This window comes from Salarias fasciatus, chromosome 3 (assembly GCF_902148845.1).
Source record: "Salarias fasciatus chromosome 3, fSalaFa1.1, whole genome shotgun sequence".
Lineage (NCBI taxonomy): Eukaryota > Metazoa > Chordata > Actinopteri > Blenniiformes > Blenniidae > Salarias > Salarias fasciatus.
This window is the reverse complement of record NC_043747.1, coordinates 24,833,940-24,860,412: the sequence shown is the minus strand read 5'-3', so window position 1 is coordinate 24,860,412 and position 26,473 is coordinate 24,833,940. Positions and strand designations below refer to the sequence as shown.

The 26,473-nt window shown below is 45.2% G+C and overlaps 2 protein-coding genes across 4 annotated transcripts; one reads left to right on the top strand and one right to left on the bottom strand.

The window, feature by feature from the left end:
- Positions 1–3,527: 3,527 nt before the first annotated feature.
- Positions 3,528–8,268, top strand: LOC115381643 (tripartite motif-containing protein 16-like). Its single transcript, XM_030083155.1, has 2 exons — positions 3,528–3,581; positions 6,896–8,268. Exon 2 carries the CDS (start codon positions 6,949–6,951, stop codon positions 7,786–7,788), a length of 840 nt encoding a protein of 279 aa, XP_029939015.1. The 5' UTR covers positions 3,528–3,581; positions 6,896–6,948; the 3' UTR covers positions 7,789–8,268.
- Positions 8,269–8,469: 201 nt separating this feature from the next.
- On the bottom strand, positions 8,470–26,473 carry LOC115380986 (SH3 domain-containing protein 19-like). Of its 3 annotated transcripts, none has more exons than XM_030082344.1 (16): positions 26,003–26,473; positions 21,183–21,219; positions 17,908–17,948; positions 17,495–17,576; positions 16,798–16,933; positions 16,234–16,402; positions 15,038–16,162; positions 14,862–14,933; positions 13,817–14,015; positions 13,396–13,663; positions 13,031–13,222; positions 12,882–12,940; positions 11,586–11,800; positions 11,027–11,061; positions 10,630–10,938; positions 8,470–10,473 (listed from the first exon to the last, which is right to left on the bottom strand). In XM_030082344.1, exons 1-16 carry the CDS (start codon positions 26,091–26,093, stop codon positions 10,366–10,368), a joined length of 3,138 nt encoding a protein of 1,045 aa, XP_029938204.1. In that variant the 5' UTR covers positions 26,094–26,473; the 3' UTR covers positions 8,470–10,365. The 3 variants fall into 3 exon arrangements, with proteins under 3 accessions (XP_029938204.1, XP_029938211.1, XP_029938221.1); XM_030082351.1 differs by having other exon boundaries at positions 13,031–13,219; XM_030082361.1 differs by having other exon boundaries at positions 16,240–16,402.

Below are 26,473 nucleotides of genomic sequence, written 5' to 3'. Positions count from 1 at the left end.
CATAAGGTGCTACATTCTTTACACTTACAATTGAGAAGCATCTCACAGTTCATGTGCATTCAACAGACCAACACACACTGAAATTAACAGATAAACACATCAGCTTGCCAACAAAAGCTTCACATAAGCAATCAATCATGTGTGTCAGGGCTGATGCTACCGCTAATGCTACAGAGCTACATTAGCCCAGCATAGTATTGAAGCATTCATTCAACTCACCAGTTCCTCACATTAACGGCACAAGATGGCAGCTAGGGACTCCCTGCAGGCCCGGCAGTGACTTCTACAAGTGTATAATGCAATACTCAGCGCACAGAGTTTGAAACAAAAGCACAGATGAATGATTGTAAAGCTTGAAACAAACCTGCTCACAGCTGTCGGCTGGCTTCCCCCCACACGTCTGAGTGGGGAAAACAGCTGAAGCATGAAAAGCAGGTCACTCTGAGACGCGATTGGCTCGCTCTGTCACGTGACCGGAATTGTGTGAGGTACGTCAACACGCAGCGTAAAGGTGCATTCAGGTGCACTCAGGACGGATGGAAAATAACTGTTTCCATGATTTTTAACCTGGGTTACACAAAGGTAGAGCGAGGAAATGTAAAGGTACAGAAGGGAAAACGCAGAGTGGCTAAACGCAAGGGTTGAGCGGGGAAACCCAAAGGTAGAGCGGAAAAATGCAAAGGTAGAGTTAGGAAATGAAAAGACAGACTGAGGAAACGCCAAGGTAGAGCAGAGAAACGTAAAAGGTAGAGTGGGGAGACGTAAAGGTATTGTTGAGTAATTCAATTCAGAAGTATTGAGTGATAACAGGTACTGCGGTATACAGAAGCTCTAGGACAAACACATACTCTTTGTTGGGTAAGGCACAGCAACTGAGCGGTGATGCCCAGACAGCTCAGTCCAGCGTACCGTTCAGAGGAACACCACGTGTTGGAAGCTGCTCTGAAGGCACAGTGAAATATTTCAAGCATCGCTGGTACTGACAAAGTATCCCTCAGAAAATCCCAATGCCGTGTCTCTGGTGGCGTTCTGACAGAACAAACTCAATCCTTCTTTGACGAAACATTCAATTTTAATGCTCAACACACACACACTCTAATAAAACACACAGCTGTGGTTCGTCCCACCTTCAAATGTTCGCTCCAGAAGCTTTGCCTCAACAGTCGCTTAATCAGTTAAAGTCACCTTTCAGTCTTTGCGGTCTCTGGCACATTTACTCAGTAATCTACAGCGGCCTACTTGGGCCATGAGAATTCCTAAAACTCTTCAAAAAGATCTTGAAACATTGTGAAAAGTTGTGGGAAAAAAAAACCATTGAATCCACTGAGACGAAGGCAGAACTGGTTTGATTTGCCTGTCTTGACACTTCTGTTTCGAGCTGAAAATGAAAATGATTCAAACTTTAATTTAGACCAAAGTCAGCAGATTTTCTGGTAAAATAATAAGAACAAATAACACTTCACTCAATTGCACTCCGATGGTTAACAAGAAGGTTGTTTCATTCCTTTAAAAAAAAAAAAAAAAAAAAAAACAACAGAAGGGTTAAAAGAACAAGCAACAAAACTCCGCCGTAGTGATCTGACTTGTGAATACAGAGCTAGTTTGGACCGTTTTCATTGGTTCAGGGCTGAAACCGATCTGCGAAAGACAGATTTCAATGGAATTAAAAAAAAAAAGAAAGTTCAGTCGAGGAGGAAAGCGCAGATGAAGGGAAATCGAGCACATGTAGTGTCTTTAAGGTTCCTCCAGTTATCAGTCATTGGAAAGGGTCTGAGCTGTTTGGACCGATGGAGGCATCGCCGGGACTCCCACGATCCACTGCTCGTCCACCGACTCCACCTGCGTCACGATATCACCGACCTGCAAGGGGAAACGGAACCGAGGCGGGTAAGAACGAAGCTCCGGCATGAGTCCAGAGGAGATAAGCAATTCAGAGGGTTGTGGAGAGAGAGAGAGAGAGAGAGAGAGAGAGAGAGAGAGAGAGAGAGAGAGAGAGAGAGAGAGAGAGAGAATCGGCCAATCACAGACCTTGAGAGTCAGCTCGTCTTGGTTCTCAGCCGTGAAGTCGAACACGGCTCTGGCCGATCCTCCACCCGCCGGCGGTGGACGCAGGGAGGGCTGGGTGAAGGCAGCTGGGTAAAGCCCCTCCTTCCCGTCCACTCTGCCCCTCCTCCACTCGGCGTCGATGTGCTCCGTCACCCGGATCAGCGCCCCCTTCTGGAAGGACAGGTCCTCAGCCGTCTGACCGGGGAAGTCGAACAGCGCCTCGTCCCATTCCTCCTCCTCCTCCTCCTCCTCCGCCGCCGGCACCACGTCACTTCCTGGAGTTACCTGGCACTTTTGAGAGGAAAAAAATTGTCAACAGCACAACGGCAGCGAGGAGAGCTTCACCCAGATAATCCATCTCATCCAGAAAAGAAGCCTTGAGGTGAAACAGGAGCTGAGATCCCAGCAGCAAACTGCAGTGAGTGAACTCAAAGAACTTCAGAAGAAGCTGGAGCAGGAGATCACTGAGCTGAAGAGGAAAGACGTCCAGCTGGAGCAGTTGGCTCACACAGAGGACCACACCCAGTTTCTGCTCAGCTACCCCTCAGTGTCAGCACTCAGTGAGCCCACACACTCCTCCAGCATCCAGACTGCTCCTCTCAGATACTTTGAGGATGTGGCAGCAGCTGTGTCAGAGAGCAGAGACAAACTACAGGACATCCTGAGAGACACAGGGACAAACATCTCACTGAGAGCCGCTGAGGAGGAGCTGCTACTGCTAATGCTTCAGTCATTCAAGCTGCTGGATGTCTGGGCTCCTCGTCCTCCTCGTCAATGAACCAGGTTAATGTATAATGTGGACACGAATCAGTAGTGATGGCGAGATGAAGCTTCATGAACCACTGTCTTAATTTTCTGAAGCCACTAGATGGTGCTATCCGTTCAAGAAATGTTTGAAAGCACACTTCATTGCCAGTACTTCAGCCTCAATCTTTCATCCAAGAGTGCCATCTCGAGGCTTCAGAAAACAAAAACAGTGGTTCATGAGGCTTCATCTTGCCATCACTACTAATCAGCAGATCATCAGTGAATCAAACCTTTGTAAACATTGATTTTTATGGAAATTTAACTGTTTAATCACTTTAAAGACTGTTTTACCAGGTTGTTTTTAAGAATTTGGATCATTGAAAAAAGTGACTTGACAATAATGATGATGTTTTTAAATCCTGTGATCTTTTCTCTTTCTGTGTGATGCTGAGACTGTTTCTAATTCATGAACTTAAAACAGTCAATCTGCTCAAACTACAGAAATCCAGCTGGTGGCGTCACTGCCACTGAAATTCCTGTCAATGAAGAGTGTGTTATGTAAAAAGACAATAAAATGAATCTCTGGAATCATGGTGACCGTGTCAGTCCTCAGTGTCCTTGTTGTACTGGTTATGAATGCCACAGGAGGATTGTGGGAAGGTTTGAGTTGAAGTGAGTTCAGTGGGAGGGCCAAGCTGAAACACCTGGTCAGGTGAAGTGACAGGACAGCATTCACACATGAAGAGCATCGAGGCAGCCACATCCCACTGATCAGCATCAACACTCAGGTGAGAGCCTCTGATGCACACACTCTGTCTTCTTCATGTAAAAAAAAAAATCGATTTCTTCTCACAAACTATTGATTATGATGAGGGGTAGGGAAAAATAATCAAGTCACATCAGTGTCAGGATCTTTTGTTTGGCGATTTTAAAATACTTCTTTTGTTCAAAAATAGAATTCAAAATGTTGTTTTTTTTGTTGTTGTTAACAACAACTAGAAAAAAACAAACCAAACCAAGAAGCACTAAAATCAAAGAATCACAATTTAAATTTAACCGACACCAAAAAAAAAAAAAAATAAAAAAATAAATAAATAAATGAATAAATAAATGGATAAAAAAAAGTCGAATCGAGAAAGAAGCATATTGCGCCAGCCCTAATTATGTTAGGGATCCTCAAAAGAAGGGAACAAAACGAGCAGGTTCTACGAGTTATGAAACACATCAGGGCCACTCAAGAAGGACATTCAGTTTGCTGCCTGAGACTTTCACCATGTGCACCTGATTCACTCTGCCTGCCTGTTTTAAATCACTGCATTTTCATTTTGGTCACATTCAATAGAAAAGACATGATTAATGTAAATGCAATGGGCTCATTTCTTAAAGTAAATATTTTCAGTTGTATCAATGCAAAAAGATCAAGTTCATTTTTACTGTTTACTCTGAGAATTTATTCCATATTAAAGTAAAATTGGTCCTGTGACTGAAAAATCATTAAAAATTAAATTGAATCATGAATCAAATGGAATTGATCTGGGAAATCTGAATCGATAGCCAGCTCTGGTTACAGAGTTACGTTTCCAATTGCATTTACAGCATACGATTGAGAGTCTCTTCCATTACTAACGGTGATACGCTGCTCCAATATACATCTCAAGTTCGTCTTAGTCACAAAAATAGTGTAATAATCACCTTCAAATTTAAATTTTCAGGTTTTTCTTTATGCAATGTCTACATCTTTGATCAATTACAGCAGAAAATTCCAACAAGCTCAACATGAAGCCAATTTTAATGATACTTCCTTATGCAAATACTTTGAAATTTTAAAAAAAGTGCTAGTTTATTAGTTCATCCAGTCTTGGCCCACAGGTTAGTGGGTTTGACTTTTATAGTTACGTGTTACAGTAACTCGTCCCATTTCACTGGAGCAACATTTTTTAAATTGTTTTGATATTGACTTGAACTCATTAAATCTGTCATGAATGTGTTGAAAACTGCTGTTACATAACCGCCTCTCAAAAGGAATCAATTATCAGTCGTTACATAACTGCATCAGACATTCCACTTCTCAATAAAATTCCAGTAAAGACTCTTCAACAACTTCCTGGAGTGTGAAAACTCCTTTCAGTCAGGTTTGTTTTCTTACATCTTGCACAGTTTGGGTCAAAATCACATCAATGTGAGCAGAGATGACTGTTGTAAAACCTAAAAAATACACTCTCTCTGCTCTTTAAAAAAACATTTCCAAATGAATGATGCCACACAGGGAATTTATGAATTCAAATGGACTTTGATTGACTCTGCTGCATTTGAGTCTGTTGCTCATAATATTCTGCTTCACCACATGACACACAAGCTGAGCATCTCTGGAAAACAATGAACTGATTTAAACCCAAATAAAAGATTCTTTGTGTCAGCCATTAATTCCATGTCTGTTCTGAACCCTACATGTGGAGTTCCTCAAGGTTCCATCCTGGACTCACTATCATTTCATGTCTTTATGCTTTTAGTAGCCTCTATGCTGATGATACAGATGTTGACATCCAATTTTATCTGGGAAATAATGATTTGGTTCTCCAAAAGCAGCTTCTGCATTTTTGGTTTCGAGTGAAAACTCATCATTCTTTTCATTTTTGTTTCAGGAAATTTTGGCAAGCTGTTTGCACAGAAAAGGCAAACGCACCTAAAACAATATTTTCTTTATGAGTCAAATACTGAACAGTCATGGGCCACGGATCGAGCCTTGTGGAACTCCAACTCGACTAGGCTCAAATTAAATATTACTGGAACTCTTGGTTTTTGTGTGATTTTTTTAGTTTTTATATGGAAGAAGTTCCTAATTTCAACATTTGAGAGTCAGCGGCAGATTGTGCGCGTTGAGGCCGCTCCTTGTCATGGTTTGGCATGAGGAAGTTCCACAGCCTTCGTCTTTGATTGTGCGCAGAATGCCATTGTGACTCAGCATCACTAAAATTGTGTGAAATTACCATCAATAGACTTCCCCTTTAACTTACCGACACCTTAACAAGAATGGTCAAAGCAGTGCTCTGTTGTTTCACTTTAGTACTAAAAGTGTGAAATTCAATCAGTAAATCACACAAACTCAACCGAACTCTGGTGCTTCTCCCCTTTCTAAACTGATACTGTAAAAGTCTTTATGGAGAAATGAGGAAACATCACTGCTTCCAGGAATAATTAAATCTATTTCTGGATTAACTGCTTCTCCTTCTGTCAAAGTTCCAGACTGCAGCTGGATCAAGGTCCACATGTTTGAGCTCAGAGCCAATAAAAACACTGACTTGTTTGGACAATAACAATGTTTGTATAACTTATAATGATTATCAAATTAAAAGCCTTATTTATTCAATATTATTGAATTTAAAACAGGTTGTTTGAACTTGTATAACAGAAATGACACATTTTTCAGATGCTTCAAACTGTCAAAACATGAGGCCCGTGGGCCAAAACTGGCCCAAGAGGCTCCAATCTGATCAAACCCTCAACAGGTTGTAAAAATTGCAAAGAAAATTTGATCTTTTTTAGCAAATTTCTTCGGTGTTGATCTGAGCTGAGATATCCGTGATACCATCAAAGACAGCCAACCAGCCAAAGTTATGCTGAGTGAGTTTGTATAAACATTCAGAATGCTACAGCTACAGGAGTTTCTTTAACCTTTCACTGTATTTTTCATCAGACAGTTTAATTAAAATTGGCTTTATTTTGAGATTGTAGCTGGTAATTTTATAGTTTTGTGAAAATAGACAGTTGAATCATCTGCATAAAGTAAAATGTGAAGGTTTGAATTTCTTGTTTTTTCAGCCTCTGAATTGAGGATCAAATGTGCAGGAAAAGAAGGAAAAGCAAATCAGCTGTTTGTGGTGTGGTGTTTTTCTTGAACACAGCTGACATTATGTTAGGTTTTATATTTTTTCTATCTTTAAGATCAGTTTCTTAGGGTTAGGGTTGTCTGATAGGACTCATGATTCAGAGAGCAAACAGCCACTAGGGGGCGACTGATCATCACACTACATAACTGATGATTCAATGTTTTCTCAGTCAACATTATGAAAAGTAACAGTAAGGTCTTCTTTGTTTCAAACAGAATATTGAAGCTGTGCTCTGAAGCCGACAGTAGCAGCTCACCAGATCACCTGCATGATGGACCAAAGCCGAGGCCGTGAAACAGTCCCAGCTGCAGCGGAAAGGAGCCAGAAGCAGAAGAAGCTGAAGGCGAATCGACTAAACATCCAGCAGAGTATCCAGCAGCGGGAGAACGATGTGAAGCTGCTTCAGCAGCAGATGCAGAAACTGCAGCTGGAGATCACCGAGCTGAAGAGGAAAGACGTCCAGCTGGAGCAGCTGGAAGACAAGAAGGACCACAACCGGTTTCCACCAAGAGGCACCGGAGAGAAGCCTTCAGAGCCACAGACCAGAGCAGAATTCTTAAAATATTCACAGCAGATCACTCTGGATCCAAACTCGGCACACAGACGTCTGTTACTCTCCAAGGAGAACAGGAAGGTGGCCATCAAGCGTCAGGACGACGCTTTCGTTCCTCATCCCGACAGGTTCACCTACTGGTACCAGGTCCTGGGCAGACAGAGTCTGACTGGACGCAGTTACTGGGAGGTGGAGCGGAGAGGGGGAGGAGTTTTCATTGCAGTCACATACAAGAACATCAGCAGAGCAGGGAGTGAAAACGAATGCATTTTGGGGTTTAATGACAAATCCTGGGCTCTGAAATGTGACAACAACTCTTACATGTTTTGGTACAACAAGCAGTGCAGACCCGTCTCAGGTCCTCAGTCCTCCAGAGTGGGAGTGTACCTGGATCACAAGGCAGGTATTCTGTCCTTCTACAGCGTGTCTGAAACCATGACTCTCCTCCACAGAGTCCAGACCACCTTCACCCAGCCGCTACACGCTGGACTGTGGCTCCTCGGCTCTTCTGGAGTCTCTGCTGAGTTTAATGAACCCAGTTCAGAGAACTTCTAATCCTGATTGAAATCCTGCCCGTGTCATTTTCTCATGTAGTTCAGACTACAGAGGGAAACATAAGAAATCATGGGAGGTCTGACCTGCAGAGGCAACAAAGAGGAGCATTAAAACTTCTGTCAATGAGATTCTGGGGTCACGAAGAGATAATCAGGGGTCTTCTAACACATGTTGGAGCATCCCATGCTTGACACCGATTCAGAGTTGTGTAATTGAGAATCTGAGAATCTACTAAATATGTATCATATTTAAATTCAATGGAAGACTGGGATGACTCTTGAGGAATTAACTTTCTTTTTGGCATCTCTATATACTAAAGAACAACTGATTAGAAATATGGGAAGTTGTAACCAGTATTTTCACTATTTTCTGATTTATTTAGTTTTATAACACTCTACTTACATTGTATGTGAATCATCATTTAATTGTTTTCATTGTGTGTGGGTAATGTTTGCTTAATCTGTTTGAACTGGAATATCTCATTAAGTTTGAGCTGTTCAATGTGAGGCAAAGACAATAAAAGCTGAATGTGGAATTAAGACTGAAAGTTTTATTTGGATTAAAAAGCAGGAATGTTTGGTTACATGAACAACGCGTGGTGCCAGGATTTCTGTCACACTCACACACATTTCCCCTACTGACTTGAAAGTGAACAAAGACCAGCCGGACGGGTTCAAAGTGTTTTTTTTTTTTTTCACTCAACGCGTCACAGTCTGAATCGGTCGTGGCGCCGCCTGCTGACGCCTGAAATGACAGCACAACGAGACACATTATAAAGTGCAAAAAATGTAGGAATAAAAGACCACTGAATGCTGATAGATGTTTGTCAGATACTCAAATAACTTTTCACTTATGATCAAGATTTCCATCTTCTCATGTGTCTTAATAGAATGTTGAAATAAGCAGACGACCTGGAATAGATGAGCTATAATACTGCATCTAGACTTCATCACCTTAAAGAACAGCAAACTACAGTTCAGTTAACATCACAGATTTGAGGAAATGAACAGATGGCGAGGTTCTCTTGGCTGGACTGCCGGAATTACTGTGACCACTCCAGAACGGACGTGGTTAAGACAATAAAAAAAAGCCTAACTTAGGTAAAAAAAAAAAAGCTTAATTTCTTCAAAATGTAAGTTAATTTCATGAACAGCTGCTAATTCCATTATCAGAGATGTGAAAAAAGTCCCTGCAACATTTTCATGGTGATTACTTTTGAGTTATTTTGAAAGTTGTGGCACCATATTCATGAGGGGGATGTCAAAAGCGGAGCGTTTAAAAAGTTTCTTAGGTCTCTCAGGTGTACTGCTCATTAACTGAAAGGTAGAGTGGTAATGGAAAAAGATAAGACGAAACAAAGGTAGAGAAGGGGAAACCCAAAGGTAGAGCGGGAAAACGCAAAGGTAGAGTTAGGAAATGCAAAGACAGACTGAGGAAACGCCAAGGTAGAGCAGAGAAACGTAAAAGGTAGAGTGGGGAGGCGTAAAGGTATTGTTGAGTAATCCAATTCAGAAGTATTGAGTGATAACAGGTACTGCGGTATAGAGAAGCTCTAGGACAAACACATACTCTTTGTTGGGTAAGGCACAGCAACTGAGCGGTGATGCCCAGACAGCTCAGTCCAGCGTACCGTTCAGAGGAACACCACGTGTTGGAAGCTGCTCTGAAGGCACAGTGAAATATTTCAAGCATCGCTGGTACTGACAAAAGTATCCCTCAGAAAATCCCAATGCCGTGTCTCTGGTGGCGTTCTGACAGAACAAAGTCGATCCTTCCTTGACAAAACATTCAATTTTAATGCTCAACACACACACACTCTAATAAAACACATAGCTGTGGTTCGTCCCACCTTCAGATGTTCGCTCCAGTCGCTTCGCCTCAACAGTCTCTTAATCAGTGAAACTCACCTTTCAGTCTTTACGGTCTCTGGCACGTTTACTCAGTAATCTACAGCGGCCGACTCGGGCCATGAGAATTCCTAAAAATCTTCAGAAAGATCTTGAAACATTGTGAAAAGTTGTGGAAAATAAAAACATTGAATCCACTGAGACGAAGGCAGAACTGGTTTGATTTGTCTGTCTTGACACTTCTGTTTCGAGCTGAAAATGAAAACGATTCAAACTTTAATTTAGACCAAAGTCAGCAGATTTTCTGGTAAAATAATAAAGACAAATAACACTTCACTCAATTACACTCCGATGGTTAACAAGAAGGTTGTTTCATTCCTTAAAAAAAAAAAAAAAACAACAGAAGGGTTAAAAAAACAAGCAACAAAACTCCGCTGTAGTGATCCGACTCGTGAATACAGAGCTAGTTTGGACTGTTTTCATTGGTTCAGGGCTGAAACCGATCTGCGAAAGACAGATTTCAATGGAATTAAAAAAAGACAGTTCAGTAGAGGAGGAAAGTGCAGATGAAGGGAAATCGAGCACATGTAGTGTCTTTCAGGTTCCTCCAGTTATCAGTCATTGGAAAGGGTCTGAGCTGTTTGGACCGATGGAGGCGTCGCCGGGTCAAAGCCCCGCCCCCCGATGAGGATCCAGCATTTCTCCTTCAGCCCACGCCGAGCTGCTCTCCTCAGAGGAGCGAAATGTAGTTTTTGGGCACGATCCCTCGCTTCCCGGCCACGACTCCCACAATCCACTGCTCGTCCACCGACTCCACCTGCGTCACGATATCGCCGATCTGCAAGGGGAAACAGAACCGAGGCGGGTAAGAACGAAGCTCCGGCATGAGTCCAGAGGAGATCAGCAATTCAGAGGGTTGTGGAGAGAGCGAGAGAGAGAGAGAGAGCGAGAGAGAGCGAGAGAGAGAGAGAGAGAGAATCGGCCAATCACAGACCTTGAGAGTCAGCTCGTCTTGGTTCTCAGCCGTGAAGTCGAACACGGCTCTGGCCGATCCTCCACCCGCCGGCGGCGGACGCAGGGAGGGCTGGGTGAAGGCCGCCGGGTAAAGCCCCTCCTTCCCATCCACTCTGCCCCTCCTCCACTCGGCGTCGACGTGCTCTGTCACCCGGATCAGCGCCCCCTTCTGGAAGGACAGGTCCTCCGCCGTCTGACCGGGGAAGTCGAACAGCGCCTCGTCCCATTCCTCCTCCTCCTCCTCCTCCGCCGCCGCTGGCGCCACGTCACTTCCTGGAGTGACCTGGCACTTTTGAGATGGAAAAAAATCTGTCAACGACATGAAAAACGGCACTGAAACACGTCAGTGTGGAATATTTTTCTTTTTACACACACACCTGGGAGTCCGAGGCCGGTGAGGACTTGGGCGCAGCTGTGGAGGGAAATGGAGACGAGAAACGTCAAACCCAAAATCCAAGCAGGGAGATCAGCAGGAAATGGCTGTAAATTACTGCTGGAAGAAACACAGACGTCATTGACAGGAAGGAAAAATGCTTTCTTTGCCGTTTCTCTGCCAAGTTTCACATTTACACGGTGACGTTTTGAAAACATCTGTTTCCACGGAAACCATAGAAACACTGAAAACAATGCAGTCAGCATGCTGGACCATAAGAGGGTGTTTTATTGACACTCTATTGCTCTGAAATGTAACTTATTGATAAAGTAGCATTAAGGTTTAACTGTAAGAGAAAAAAATTGTCAATAATGGTAATCTGATACTTTGTTTATTGCTACTTTGTCGTCGTGTGAACAGAGCCTCAATCGTCGGCAAGTTATTGTAGGTTTTCAGACGCTAATTTCAATAATTCTGAGACAAATATAACCAAAACAAATGTGATTTGATGCATTTTATTGATGGAAAGCCACAGTCTTCCCCTGTAAGGGCTGAGAGCTCACCTGTGTTTTCCATGCCCGGGTCCGGCCGGCTCTGCGGGAGCGCCTCCACCACCTCCGTGAAGCCGAGCGGGAATATTCCCTCCCTGCCGTGGATCCGGCCCCGCCCCCAGTCGCCGTCCAGCAGCTCCAGCAGAGCGATGACGTCTCCCTGGGAGAAGGTCAGCTCGTCCTCCTCCTCCCCCTCGTAGTCGAACGCCGCCACGCATCGGGGGCCGCTGCAGGGAGCAGAGCGAGTTACCAGGGACGTCTGAATGCTGCTCAGAAAAACGGGTCGGAGCGTTTTCTTTGACGATGACGTGGCGAGATGGCATTTAGAGAAGCTGCACTACGCTCACAGGAAACGGGAACTTTACAAGCCAATGGAAGACGAGTCGTTTGAATGATCACATAAACAAGTGTTAGACAACACTCCAAGTCAGAGTAAACAGGATACAACTTTTTGAAAACACCGAAACTCAGTCAATGTCAGCTTTATTTTGTAGCACAGGGGTGTTCAACCTGCGGCTCTGGAGCCACATGTGGCTCTTTAGTCCCTCTGTAGCGGCTCCATGAAGCCTTCACCACATGATACGTTAATAAACATTGAACTTATTTTAAAATTATGATTCGTCATTCCTGGTTCAAAAGAGATTCAAAAAAGGTTCAAGTAAAATTGGGAAAAATAGCAAAAATCACAAGAAATGGGGGGAAAAAAATGACGGAACAGCTTAAAAAACGTGAAGTGTCTACAATTTCTAACATAAGAAATGAAATATGGTAGAAAAAAAGCACACAAAACTGTTTAAACAGAAAAAATGGCGAATACAGCTTGAAAAGAAAATCAGGTACAAAAACAGGTTCAATGCAATAAAGTGTTGACTGTTCTGAACTGTAGTTAAAACTTTAATGCATCATAAGATACAGTGGCCGGCCAAAGTGCTTCACAGTAGAAAAAAGGCAGCAAAAGAACAACAATCAGAGTAAACAGGGGAAATGCAACTTTCTGAAAATGCTCTGACTCAGTGTCAACAGGAGAAACTAAACTTTTTGCAAACGCTGCGATTCTGTGTAACTGGGAATGTAACTTTCTGAAAATGCTACAGCTCTGTCTAGGTGGAAGTGGGTAGAAAACCCAACTTTTTGACAATAATCCAATTCTGTCTTCATGTTCAGTGAGGAAAAATTCTACTTTTCAATAATGTTGCCGCTGCTATGTGTTCCACAGCTGTAGTCGTTATTGTTAATGACAGTTGTGTATTTTTCTCTGCAGCAACTGGAACCCGTTTATGGTTTGGACAGAGTTCGCATGGGACCAACCTGGCAGGAGGAGGGTCCGGCTGTTCCTTCTGCTCAACGGGCCGCACAGGCAGGATGGACTGAAAGATTAAAGAAGACAACCCGATAACTACTGTGCTCAGAGGAAAGTCATCCAAACCAACAGCCTGGTGCAGGGATGCCTGGGATACCTGGGAGTCCGACAGGCCTTCCAAGGCCGCCTTCGTCTGGCCGTCCGGATCAATGATGGCTTCCGGTCGGGTGTCCAGGTCCAGCAGACACTCTGATGGGTTGGTGACAGCGCTCTGACGGCTTTCTTCAACTGGGGCGAGCTCTGAGGGGGCGGGGCTAGGGTCGTCCAGGACTATCAGCACTTCCTGCTTCTGATGCAGAAAATAAAATCAGAATTATTTTCATCCAAGAATCAGGAATCAGCACTTCTCAAGCCTGATCTTCAATTTACTTCAAACTTAAGTAAAGTGATGTCAATCCTAGGAATGCACCAACACCAGCCTGAGGAATCTGCCAGGAAAAGGCCAGCGGGATGAAACATTACCACGTAGCTGCTGTAGAGCGGGTGTCCAGGTTTGGGGCGGGGCGGCAATGGGGGGCCTCGCTTCGGGGCTTTTTGTGTCTGCGTCTGATCGGCCGTCGCAGGTGAGGGAGATGACGAGGCCGGGGTGACGGGCGGGGCGTCGACTGTTTTGGACAAAGGTGAGATCTGATTGGCTGAGGAGGCCGAGCTAGACCCTGGAGGGGGCGGGCGCCCAGGGTTGGACTTGATTGGTGGAGGACGGAGAGGAAGGAGCTTCACACTCGATGTGCTGGAGAGAGAAAAAACAAAACAAACTATTGGACTTTTTAAAGGAAGACATGTTCCATCAGGAACAAAGAGGAGTGAATACTACCACCTATAGCTGTATCAGTCAGTGGAGGAAGATGCTCTATAGTCTGGACATTAGAGGGAGTTCTCTCACCGTCCAGGGACACCGGGGTCTGAGGGGTTCTCTGCGTGGGGGGTTTCAGCTCTGGTGGGACCGACAGGACCTTTCCTGGAGGCTGGAGCCGGAGCTGAAGGCTGGGTTCTGGCCGGTCCTGGCGGTTTGGCCGAGCCTTGGTGAGAATCTTCTGGAGGCGTCGATGAAACTCCAGTCGGTTTGGGGGCAATATTTGGAGCTGGAGGTGAGGAATAAAGCATTGACATATTTTCTCACTTTGTCCATTTATTGAACTTTGAAAGTGACTCCTGACGAGCCTTCTCGGTTTTTCTTCATCACGTCAGTGTCTCTGTTTTGCTTCAGTTCCCTCAAGTTTCTCACACACTCTTCATGATGCTCTCTTTCTGTTTTCACTTTAAAATCGGCTGTGTGCGTTTCTCTTGGGAACTTGTGTGATCAGTGAAATATCTGAGTGTCTTTTCTGAAGCACTTGTTGTCATGGAGTGACATCTAGTGGTCCCACATGGTATGAACCGGTATAATTTAGTACAAAACTCGCTATTCACTGCTCAAACGCTTGAAAAAAAAGAAAGAAAGAAAAAAAACCTCGACTTACAGTCTACAAAACTTGAATACCTCATTGTTTTCAGGGAAAGTCATCAGTGAGCCTCAGCCAGGGTTGAATCGGTGATGATGAAATCAGCACCAACACGCAACAACAGCAACATCGTCATTACTGTCAGTCTCAGTATCATAGCTAAGAACTGGCCCTGGACACACACACACACACACACACACACACTTCTGATCCGATAAGCCCTCAACAACAGTGGAGGCTTTTTTCTTGCTCACACAATCACAGCATTTTTCTTTCACAAGCCTCATTGCATAACACAACACACACTCTCTTTCAGTAGCGAGTGTGTGCACATACACATAACGCACACACACACACACACCAGATCCCTCCATGTCTGCATATTTCTTCCACAAATGAGCCTCATGTGTGTCTTTAAGCCCTCAAACGCTTCACTGTGCCGCCCAGACGTCGTCCGGAGGCGTCGGTGCAGATCCGCTCTCTTACCGCTGGATCTGCGCGGCGAGCTCAGCGCGGCCGGCTTGGTCGGGACGTCGGGCCGGACGCTTCCCGCTTTCCCTGAAATCACATTATCGCAATCAGCTCCACCTCGGAACGCCATCTGAAAACCGGCGGTGGGATTTCAAGGCTCCTGATCTCACTTCAACCTTAGCGGCACTCACCAGTCTGGCTCTCCTCGCTTCCTGTCCGGGTCGGCGCCGTCTGGGCGGCGCTGCAGGCCTCCGGCGAGGGTCTGGGGGGCAGGGCCGGGGTGGCGCCTCCGTTTGCGGCACTCTTGTCCTGGGGTGAGGCGCCAGGGCTGGCCCTGGGGGTGACGGACGGTCTGGGAGGGGGCCGGGGGTTGGAGGGGGGGTGGCCGTCGCTCACGGGTGTGGCGAGTTTGGGCGGCGGGGGTCTGGGTGCAGGGACGGGCGCCTCCGGGGTGGTTTGGGGTTTGGGGGTCACCGGGGGCTTCGCGGAGGACCGGCAGGGCGGGGGCTCTGAGGCTGGAGGGGTCTCAGTCTTCAGCGGGACTCCTGCAGAGTTGGGTTCTGCCGGGTCCACAGGACTTCCTGTTGCCGCTGCGTCTTCCCAGAATACCTTGCTGGACGGTTTGGGACCAGACGAGAAGTTCTTGGGTTTGGGTGCGACGACGGGCGGGGCGGGTTTGGAAGGTTGCCCCTGGAGACGGGGGCGTGGTCGAGGTTCGGGTTTGGCTGAAGGGTTCGGCGGACCTTCCGTGACCCCAGAGCTCCCATCAGCCACCTGCTGCTCGAAGGCTTGAATCCTCGCTCTCAGAGTCGCCATGTCTTCCTCCTCCTCCTCCTCCTCGCTTTCTGATTGGCTGAGGTCGCTGCTGTCGCTGCGGCGGTCGGGGAAGCCCCAGTCGTCCCCGCCGAAGGCGTCCAGCAGCTCCTGGAGGTACGTCCCCTGACTCGAGTCTCTGCCGGCGGCGTCGCTTCCCGAGCGGGCGGCCTGGGCGGCGGCCAAAGTGGCCAAGCCGTCTTCTCGCAGCTTCACCAGAGTCTGAACTTTGACCTCGCTCCCGATCGGCCGCACGCCGATCTTAGAGCGGGGGCGGGGCCTGGGGCGCTCTTGCGGAACCGGAGCGGCCGGCGGACACGGCACCACGTCGGCGGAGGTCGACGGTGAGCAGAGGTCGCCGAGGAGGTCGCAGCACGGCGCGAACGCGGAGGCGGGCTCGGGGCGAAGGGGCAGCGTCGACTGGCTGGGGGCGACGTCGTCCACGAGGGACGACCTGGGAGGGGAGGGGAGAGGCGGCCGCGGCGGTCTGACGGGTCGGCGAACTGAAAACACAAACGACCTCCGTTAGGTATCGGAACCCGAGAGGTCACCGTTCGGCCACACGGAGTTTTACCGTCACCTGGAGACTCCGGCGGTCCGGGCGCCGCTCCGGTGTCCGTCTGCGTGGCGATGGTTGTTGTCGAGATGGGAAGTGAAGACAATGAGGAGGAGGACGAGGAAGACGGGAGGACGACCTGCTCCTGAGTCTTCTCCCTGATCACCTCCTCATAGGAAGGAGGCGGCTGAAGAAGCCAGAAGACGGAAAACCATCAGTTTAGGCTTCCTGCGGTGAAACTGAGGATATTTTGTAACCGCTGGGAATCATTCTACGCAATTTCTGATTCATTTGTGGCGTTTCTCTGTATTGTTGAGAGATTTCTCTGGAAAAAAAATCTGAACCTGCATCAGCAGTCGGCCACATTTTCATGCAGACGTCTGAAGGCGAAACTAAACTAACCAGACTTTGTTTACTGAAGCTCTGTTTACACAACATTTTAGTGAAAAGGGAAACTTCCACTGTGGTTTGGATGTCTGTTTTCAGGACTGTGGTGCTCGGAGTCGATGAAAACGGACATCCTTTTCAAAGCGCTGCCACGCAAACGCATTTTTATAGAGCCGACGGCCCTTGGCGGCTCACCTGAATGGCGGGGGGGATCGTGGATCCCCAGATCTGTGCAGCAGGAGGAGGGGGCGGCGGGAAACCTCCGGAGGCGCCGGGGAACCAGGGGGCGGAGGCCAGCGGCTCCGCCGACAGGATGGTGATCTCCGGACGCCTGGAAATGAAACAACAACACGTCAAAATTCGATTCCAATTTGACAATTTCATGATTCGACTCGACTTTATTCACAAGGAGAAACAAACATCTAGAGGATTAAATTAGAGTCAAACTCTGCAGCAGTAATGAAACTACGTCGCTCTAAGATGATGCCTGACAGATCCAGACAACAGCAGCTCAAAGCTTTTTTGATAATGCTAAAGCTAATGCTAACAGCAGTTAAGGTGAGGAGAACTCAATGATTTATGAAATCATCATGAGCACCAAAGGATCTAATGCGAATGCTAACAGTGATCCCATCCAGAGGACGATGGTTCATGACACGACACCTGCAGGAATGCGGAATCCAGTGGAATAGCAACGATGAGCTCATTAGCTCCCGATAAGGAAATGCTAACGTTAGTGCTGAAGGGTTATGTTAGGTAACAACAGCGCGGTTTGTCAGTAATTCTGCAGGAAGGAGCCGAGAGACGATCTGCTGATGGAGCTTATTTACTGTAAACACGGCCAGGCGCTGCATCAGCATTCAAACTGAAACCGACACGGACTCCGTCTCACCTCCTGTCTCGCTCCCGGTCCCGGTCTCGGTCCCGCTCCCGCTCTCTGGAGGTCTCGGAGAGGGAGGTGGTCCTGGTGGAGGCTGAAGACGGGAATGCAGAAGTCACAAGGAGGCACGAAGCAGCAGTTTAAAACATAGAAATGACAATGAGATACTTTGTTCATAACGTCAGGCAACCAGTTTGACCTGGATGTAAACACAAATTTACACAGAAACCCAAACCCAAAAACAATGCAATAATCCCCTGATTAAGCCTGACAGGCTGACTGAGCAGTAAAAATGAAGATTTTTGTACTTTTCATGATATTCGAAGTGGCATTTGAACTAAAAAGAATATAGGTACAAAAATTTCCCGCTATAATCAGATTTAGAGAATTTGTATTTTCCTGATGAAAGATGAAAAGACACTCACTCCTCTTGATGACGGCCCTGATGGACGACAGCGGGCCCTGGCTGCAGAGACACAAAAACAAAACAACAGCTCAATCGCACTCATTTCTCTCCAATCGCAAAGGATACTTTTTGCAAAAAAAGTACCTAAAACTGGCATTTTCTTAATCAACAACTAGTCATTTAGTCTGTAAAAAGTAGAGGCTGCCACATATTTTGCTTACAACTTATAATTAGCAAAGATGAACAGAAAAATCTACAGAAGTGAATCAACTATCTACAGGGATGATTTCTGCAATACCACGTTCCACCACCAGATGGTGCAGTGAGTCACTGTTAAAATGTTGAGGAAACTCGACTCAGTGCTGAAAAAGCGCAGAGAAGTAGAAAGAGCTCAGGCTTACATAAAGTTAATGTGTCTCTCAGAGTTAAATCAATCGTGTTTTTTTCGAATACGCAGCCTAAAAACTTTTAATAAAAATACAAATATCAAACTAAAAGTTGCTCAATGTGCTTGTTAGCTTGTACTGTTATCTTCACGCACTATAAAGTACAGATAGTGAATAAATTCATATTTGTAATTCAAGAAAGCTATCTTTTGAGTTGGCTAACTGTTCAGTTTGGTTACACACAATAATGTTGTAAATGTACAAATGAAGCCTATTAAACCTCAACTTAACGCAAAAAAATACAAGAAAAACACAAGAAACAAAATTTCAACATTTAATTACAAAAATAACATGCTTAAACTCTGGGAAAAATTCCAAACCAAAAGAGGTCAGAGTGGGCGTTTCCAGGCAGTTGGTACTTGAATGCTATTGGTTTGTTTGCATTTAGGGGCGGGGCTTAGCCTAAGGTCAACAGACTTGGAACAGGTGGGAGGCGGGGCAGCAGGGTGGTCGGTGAGACTCAACTGAGAATAAAGAGCATTTAATGTTTTGGTGTAAATTTCTGTCACATTTTAATTACTGTATGTGTTGAACATGGCACTGAAGCCTGATGTGAAGAAAGTATCATATCTCATCAAAATATGAAATATCTGCCAGAAAAACCGCAGTTAGATATTTCCCTTAATCGTTCACCCCTAAATAGAACAAAAACTCAAATACTACAGCATTAAGACAAAAGCTACAACTCAAATAGAAAAAAGCTTGACCAAATACTCAAAAAACAAACAAAAAAAAAATCAGAGATGGTAAAGCTACACTACAAAACAAAGACAAATCCAAATCCAACTCAAAGCCACGGCACAAAATAAAAACATTTGTGTTGTTGCTCTGGCATCGCGGCAGCTAATCACAAAGTTTCTCCAAGACATTTTCAGGACCAATATAAACATTCTGCTTGCAAAGAAGTCACATTTTCCACCTTCTTGATTACAAACAACTTAAAAAAAAAATCTCCTCAGTTTAACAGTTTGACTAACTTCTCTGTTGTTCACTCTCAGGTTTCTCAGGCCAAAAAAGTCACAAAGTCTTAGTTTTTGTAACAGTTTGAGTCTAAAACGACGCTGGAGCTCTGCCGGCTCTGGTCCAACAGACTCTCCCAGACAACAGGAGGTCAGACTCTCGTCTTCCAGGGAGTCTCATCCCCTCCAGTCTTTGTCCTGGACTCGGTTCTCTGCTCTCCTTTTACCACCGAGCTGCTAACCGGGAACAGACGCTCATGACTCACCCCTGACACCGCTGGAAAATCACTCAGGCCTGCTTCTACCAGGAGGAAGACCAGCGAGGAGCCAGAGCAGAGCGATCCGCTCTAAACTTCATGTTCTGACCTGCAGCTCTCTGAACGTTTCTGTCTCCACCAGGGAAAGCTTGTAAAACACGGCAGGTGAGACTGGACGAAAGAAGGTAGACGTTACGTCCAGCACGATGGCCCGTTTCCATGACAACAGCTCAAGTGAAAACACATATTTGCGTTTTGGAAATTTGTTCTTTTTTTTGCATTTCCAACCTTTTATCTGCTTTTCGTCTCTTCTTTTCTGCAGAAAGTCTCTTCCTTCAGTCCAAAACTGTAATATAAAGGTAGATACATCTAATATGTTGATTTGGTGCAACTAAGTTTTAAAATAACCTTCCTCTAACAAAGCACGGCCGAGCTGAGGGACTGATTTCTAATACTTGATCGATGGTCTGATCACTTTATCTCCTCAGAGGACTTTCTGTTTCTACCTCTGACTGATACAAAGCAACACAAACCAAGGTTGCATTGCTTCGGATGAATAACACAGTGTGCGTTCAGAGCTTTGATGTGGCGTGAGGAAATCTCCTAAAAGCAGCACGATTAGGTGTTTTCCTCATAACAGGATGAACAAAGACCCCACTGTCTCTTCTGCAGACGCTAATATGAACAATCTGCTGTTTTCCTTTGTTGACCGCGTCCCAGAAACTCTAATTCTCTAGCTGCAGACCATTAGGTGATCCAAAGACTCCAAAGCTCCACCTCCCCAACAACACACACACACACACACACACACGCCTGTTAAACCCTGCGACTTCTCCAGCTGGTTGCCATGCCAGCCACAAAACAGCCAAAATACTTTCAGGAGTGTGTCACAACTGAAGGGGAGGAAAAGTCTGCCACAGAGAAATCCACTCCGCTCAGGAGCAAAAACCAGCTTCTCCTTGAAGCTTTGAGCGGTCAGGTAAAGACAGCGTTTCTAGTGAAAACGCATCGGTTTTTGCGTTTTCATTTAAGAAAAGATTTGCGTTTACATGACAACGTTATGAAAACAACGTAACTTTTAGGATGCTCCACATTAGAACAATACACTGTCTACTTTGAAACTACCAAGACCAGGAGAACCTGGACTGAGACCAGAACCAGGACCAGGAGAACCTGGACTGGGAGTCATTGTGCTCTCTAGAACTTTATTCTTACAGTCCATCCACTGAGCATGTGCAGAACTGTCTGCTGCGGCGTGCAGGAAGAGTAGCAGTGGATCAGAGCAATTGCGTTTTCCTCCCCGTTTCCATGGCGACAGACTCAGTTGCTTCTTCGCGGACCAACAGAACGGTGTATAAAAAGGCTGCAATTAGGGTTTAACGATGCATGAGAAAAATAAATCAATAAAAAATGACAATAAAGTACACAAAATCAGCTCTGGTGGAAGTGAAGCACTTTTCAAAACAGAACTCAATTCAGACTCATGGAAAATTAAATGCACACTTTCAAATTAAAACGTTATTCTCTCATTGCGGCCCGGTGCGGGTCCGCGGCCCGGCGGTTGGGGACCCCCGCTCTAAAGGCGGGGCTGACTGGATCCCGGTCAGACAGCAGAGGAGGAAGCTCTCCTACCTGTGGCGATGTTCCGGTTTACGCCTGTCGGGCCGACCTGAGAGGAGACAGAAGAAGAAACTCTGGTCAGGAGCTGCGAGGAGAGTCTGTACGAGGTGGAAACACACTCCAACACCTCCAAACATCAGCAAGACAGGACACAAACAATCCTTCCGTTCTGTTGACTGAGATCTTTTGCTATTTCTTGTCTTCTTCTCCCTACAAATGAATGTCTGTTAATGGAAACGCAGCATCTGGATGAGGAAGGGAAGAGGAAACTGAGGAGTGAAGGTGAAGAGACCAACGTGGACTTCCTGTCATAACCTTTAAAAGCTCAGCAGAAAAAACTAAAAAGCCGGAGGGGAAAGGAGAAGAGGCGGTCGTCTCTTTCCCTCGATTCCTCGGACTGAAAAACTCACCTGGAGATCTGATAAAATCCTCCTGCCGCTTATTTTCCTGCTGAATCCCCAACTTTGTATTTCTCCCCTTTCTTCTTCTTCCTCTCCTCTCCTCTGTCTCTAAAACTTTCCACTAGCCCCGCCCACTCCTGCCCTGGCCGGCCGCGCCATTGGCAGAGAGCTCCCAGGAAGCAGGGCCGTGATTGGCCGGCGCGCTCCTGCTGCCGGAGCGTGAACGCTTCCAGATGTTTGAGCCGCAGGCTTCAAACGCTGACTCAGCACCAAGCTCCATCAGGAGGAGGTCAGAGATCAGGGGTCAGAGGGTAGGGGGAGACGTTTGGGATAGTTTGAACTAACAGACCGGTTCAGACCATTCAGTCTCACATCGGCTCGGCTCATTGATGCTGTTGTTTTGGTTTGTTCCTGCTGTCAGAGATCAGCTGGTTTCCAGACGGCTCTGAACTGGTGACTGGTTAGTTCAGTTACGACCGAACTCAGTGGATCTTCAGCTGGTTTCCAGCTGGTTTCCCAGCCGCTCTTCAAACAGTTTGCAAACTTCTCTGCAAACTTCTGGAATGATCTTTAAACTGCTTTCTGACTTGTCTTTTTAAACTTCTGCACTGGTTTTTCATCGACTTTTCGACGGTGTTTTGGTCTGATTGATGCCCCAACATGGTACAAAAACTGGACTTTATGGCTTTTATACTGTTTTTTTCCCCCAACCCATCTGTGGAAGAGGCTATTTTTTATATATATATATTTATATATATTATTCATATATTTTTTGACTTATAAACTTTTATTAACAAGGACACTCAAACCTGGTTTCTCCCTTCCTTTACCTCACTGGTACAGCTTCAATTCCTGGCTCTTTCTGAGCAGACTTCCTGCAAAAATGTCTTCTTTTAAGGCCCGCTGACACAGATTTCAAGTGAAAACGCAAAACCTTTGTTGGATTTTAGGTGAACACTAAAATGCACCTTTAAGGTGGAATTTTTTTTTGGAAACACTTCATGTAGACAAGCAAAAATGACACTTTCTGGAAACTCTAGCGCAACTGCACATGCACACCACACTGTTCATGTTGAGAGTGTATTGCTCTCTGCAGCACGTGTGTGTGCAGCACGTCGCTGCAGCACCAGGTAGTGACAACAAAACTATACTGTTTCCATGGAAACATTGTTTTCAAAATGTTGCCGTGGAAACGTGAAACTTTTTCCGACTCAAAAATGCAGAAACAACGTGTTTTTACTTGAAAAATGTCCTGAAACATCTTCCTCGAGAATCAAAACAAACAGGTTTTGATGAAGCAGAAGAACCGACTTCAGCAGTGTGAAAAATGAGGAACAGGTTGAGTTCCAGAGCAGAGTCCCAGAGCGCTGCAGGCCGAACAGACATTTCTGACAATCCCAACGCTGCCGCCAAACGCCTGACGTGAACAAAACATTTCACAACTAAAATTCTTTCACTGAGGCTGCAAGACAAATGACGTCATTCAGAATCAAGCGTTTGAGTTCGACTGCACAATAGCAGACGGTGGCACAGACGCATTTCTCTCAGCTTCAGCTGGTTTCCTGCTGCTCCAGCAGCTACAGGACAGAGAGACGCTCTGATCTGACATCAGCTGGACCTCTGAGGGCAAAATATACAAAATAAAAGAAAAATGGACTTCTTAGTCAGTTCTGTTCCACATCATATTTAAGACATGAATGTTTTATGTTGGTTTTTAAATGATTTTTCAGAACCAGTTTATTCAGGTTTCTGTCTTTGTTAGAGGTTGAGGAACATTTCTCATTGGTTTCTGACTATTTCTAGATAGACTGTAGATTGGTTTCACATTTTCAGTGGGTTTCAAACTAGTTTTTAAATTATGTTGAACATGTTTCTGTCTGGTTTTAGTTAGTTCTTGGCCCCGTTTATATGTCGTATTGAAAACAGCAATTTCACAAACACTAGATAAGGATGCAGTTTTCCTATTGAATCCTAAATCTAAACCTACATCCTAAATCACAGACATATAGGACGACCAGGAGCAGAGTATCAGAGAACCAGGTCCAGGAAGCAGAGTTTCCCTCGTCTCCAACAGGGCTGAGCATCTTGGCACTGGCCTCCATATTGATCATCTTGTCAACGATTCGTTTCCGCGATGCATAACTCTGTTACATCTCCGTTTTTCTTCCTGCACGCGACTACTTTTCCTTTAATGAATGCAAGCAGTGAGGAAAATATGAACTCTTTTAAATTTAGAAAATGACAACAAGTGTATTTATGTCAATAAAAATCTAAAATGGAATCAGTATGGTTTAGAATTGACAAACATAAAGAAACATTATTGCATTATAATTGATTTTGTTCTGTAGCTGCATCACGATGCATCAAACAAACGATGATATTCAACACCGCGAGTCTACAGGGAGACGGAGCCCCAGAGTTACTTATTTTTATGGCCGTAGTCTGGACTTGGTTCAGACTGGATTCTGGTCTCAGTTTGATCACATTTCCAATCTTTTCCCGGTTTAGAAACAATTTCAAAAGTTTTGTGGTCATTCCTGACAAGTTTCACTGGTTTCTGATCTGTTTATGGTCTGAGTTTTTCTGGCTCTCTGACCCGTTTCCTTCTCCGGACTGGTTTCTCTTTTTTTAAACACTGATAACTTTAGTCCAACTCCAGATTTAGCAGGATGCTGCATTCCGCTGTGTGTTCATATTGATTTCAGTGCAGTTTTATAATTTTTTTTTATTGTTACATTTTGGTTAAAGAAAGCTTCAAGCTGGAACAACTTTTGGAACATTTCCAGTTGTTTGGAGACGGGCTGTAAACTGGGTCGAGACGCCGTCTCCGCTCCGACGACTTTCTAAACAGGTTTGACGACAATCCTTAAACCCCTTATCGTCACGGTCTGAAAAGCATTTCCACTTTCTCAAACTGAAATGCAAAATCGGCGTTTTCACTTCAGATGCTGTCGTGTAAAATGGGGTCATGAAGTCAAGTTAAATTTGCATTAAAATTTATATTTTTATTGTCTTTATCTCCCTCAATATTTTCTCAAAGTCACTGTTACACACACAGGCAGTAAATGAAGCTATTAGAGCAGCTTTTAGGCTAAATTAACCAGTCATGGCTGTAAAACCACAGAAAAACAGGCGGTAACGCGGCGTATCATTACCTCTAATGGCGTGTTTTTGCTTGAGGTTACAAACTCTCTGAAAATAGCCTCAAACAGTCCAGACACGTTAAATTATAACCTGTGTGCCCCCGCGGTGGCTGCAGACGCTGCTGCGGGCCTGAACTTTGACCCAAATGCGACATGTTGATTCAGCTTTGGTTTCAAGGGGGCGACGCCCAAATTCATAAAGATGCGTTTCAGGCTGCACTGAAACGCACCACAGCTCCATGTCAGTGTCTCAACCTTGCCGCTGAAACAAGCAGGAAAACTGAAAATCCATTCAAACAATGACAACAACGCACACAAACACGAATAACAACATGTAAAACAACTGAAACGAGAAGATGGACACGAACAACAATGGCGGCCTCCAAAGTGTCATAACCCATAGTAGAAAACTCTGAGTCCGTCTCCATGGAAACGGGGAAATGCAACTTTTTTAGAAAGATGCTGCTGTCTGTGTGGAAACAAGGGAAACAATTTACTTTTTGAAAATATTCTGATTTCATCTCTGTGAGAAAGTGTAAAACTCAACTTTTTTTAAAAAGCTCTGACTCACTTCTTCAGAAACTGTAACAAGCACACACAAAAACTACAACAAACATACATATTACAAACACAAAAACTACAGAACGCACATATAAGAATTACTACAAACTACACCAACCCACACACACATACAAACTACAAAAACAACCAAAAACATACTACACACACAAAAACTACAGCATGCACACATATAAACTACTAGAGTCAACACACACACAAAACTATTAAAAACTACAACACACATACACAAACACACAAACTACAAGTAAAAACATACTACAAAGTACATCTAATGCACACACATGAAAACTACTACAAACTACGACATACAAGTATAAAAACTAGAACGCGCACACACAAAGTACAATAAGTAAAAACATACTACAGACTAAAACTACAGCACACACATGAAAACTACTACAAACTACAACATACACGTATAAAAACTATAACACAAGCAAAAATACTACAAAATACAACACACACACTCACTCACACACACACACACACACACACACAACTACAAACTACACACAAACTACGAAAAACAACTGAAAACACAACAAACACAAAAACTGCAGCACACACACACATTAGGAGCAGCAGAGACAGGCCGTGCCCTCTGACCCGGGCAGCTCGTGCTTCCCTCCAGCTGGGTCTCGATGAGTTAAAGGGCTTGTTGTTGTGGTTATTTTGGTTGTTGTTGTTATTGTTGTTGTTGTTTTACCTCCGGAGGTGCAGGGCTGCCGTCGGACCACTTGTTCCCGGCTCTCCCTCCTCATGTTTTCCTCCTCTTCCTCGGTCCGCGCCTCGGCCATTTCTGCGCGTGCCTCGTCTTTTATTCCCCGCAGACGGACTTTAAATTCCCAGAGGAATACTCTTTTATTCCCAGAGGAATAATCTTCAATTCCCAGCGGAACGATCCGCTCTGGACGCGCTGCCGCTGCTCGTTAATTCCCGTTCTCCCTCAACCGGTGTGTCTCGTTACCACCAGCCGCCGCGAGCTGCACCAAACTCGGGACAAGTTGAGAAGAAGCGCCGTCAACTTTCCCCCCGCCGCCGGGTCTCTCACCGGGTCCCGCTCGGACGCCTCAGCCCGGCCCGGTGGCCCGCAGGACGGCTTCACCACCCGGGCAGAGCCGCTGCAGCTTCGGAGGCAGAGCTGGTTTCTCTCCGCTGGCTTCCCTGTTTACCCCCT

What these genes read in the sequence shown, in the direction of transcription:
- LOC115381643 (XM_030083155.1), top strand. Translation starts at nt 6,949, where the DNA reads ATGATGGACCAAAGCCGAGGCCGTGAAACAGTCCCAGCTGCAGCGGAA.
- LOC115380986 (XM_030082344.1), bottom strand. Translation starts at nt 26,093, where the DNA reads ATGGCCGAGGCGCGGACCGAGGAAGAGGAGGAAAACATGAGGAGGGAG. An exon ending in AAGCGAGGAGAGCCAGACTG is followed by an intron (nt 14,934 to 15,037) that starts GTGAGTGCCGCT and finishes ATGTGATTTCAG; the next exon opens with GGAAAGCGGGAAGCGTCCGG. An exon ending in CACCGGCCTCGGACTCCCAG is followed by an intron (nt 10,939 to 11,026) that starts GTGTGTGTGTAA and finishes CCATCTCAAAAG; the next exon opens with TGCCAGGTCACTCCAGGAAG.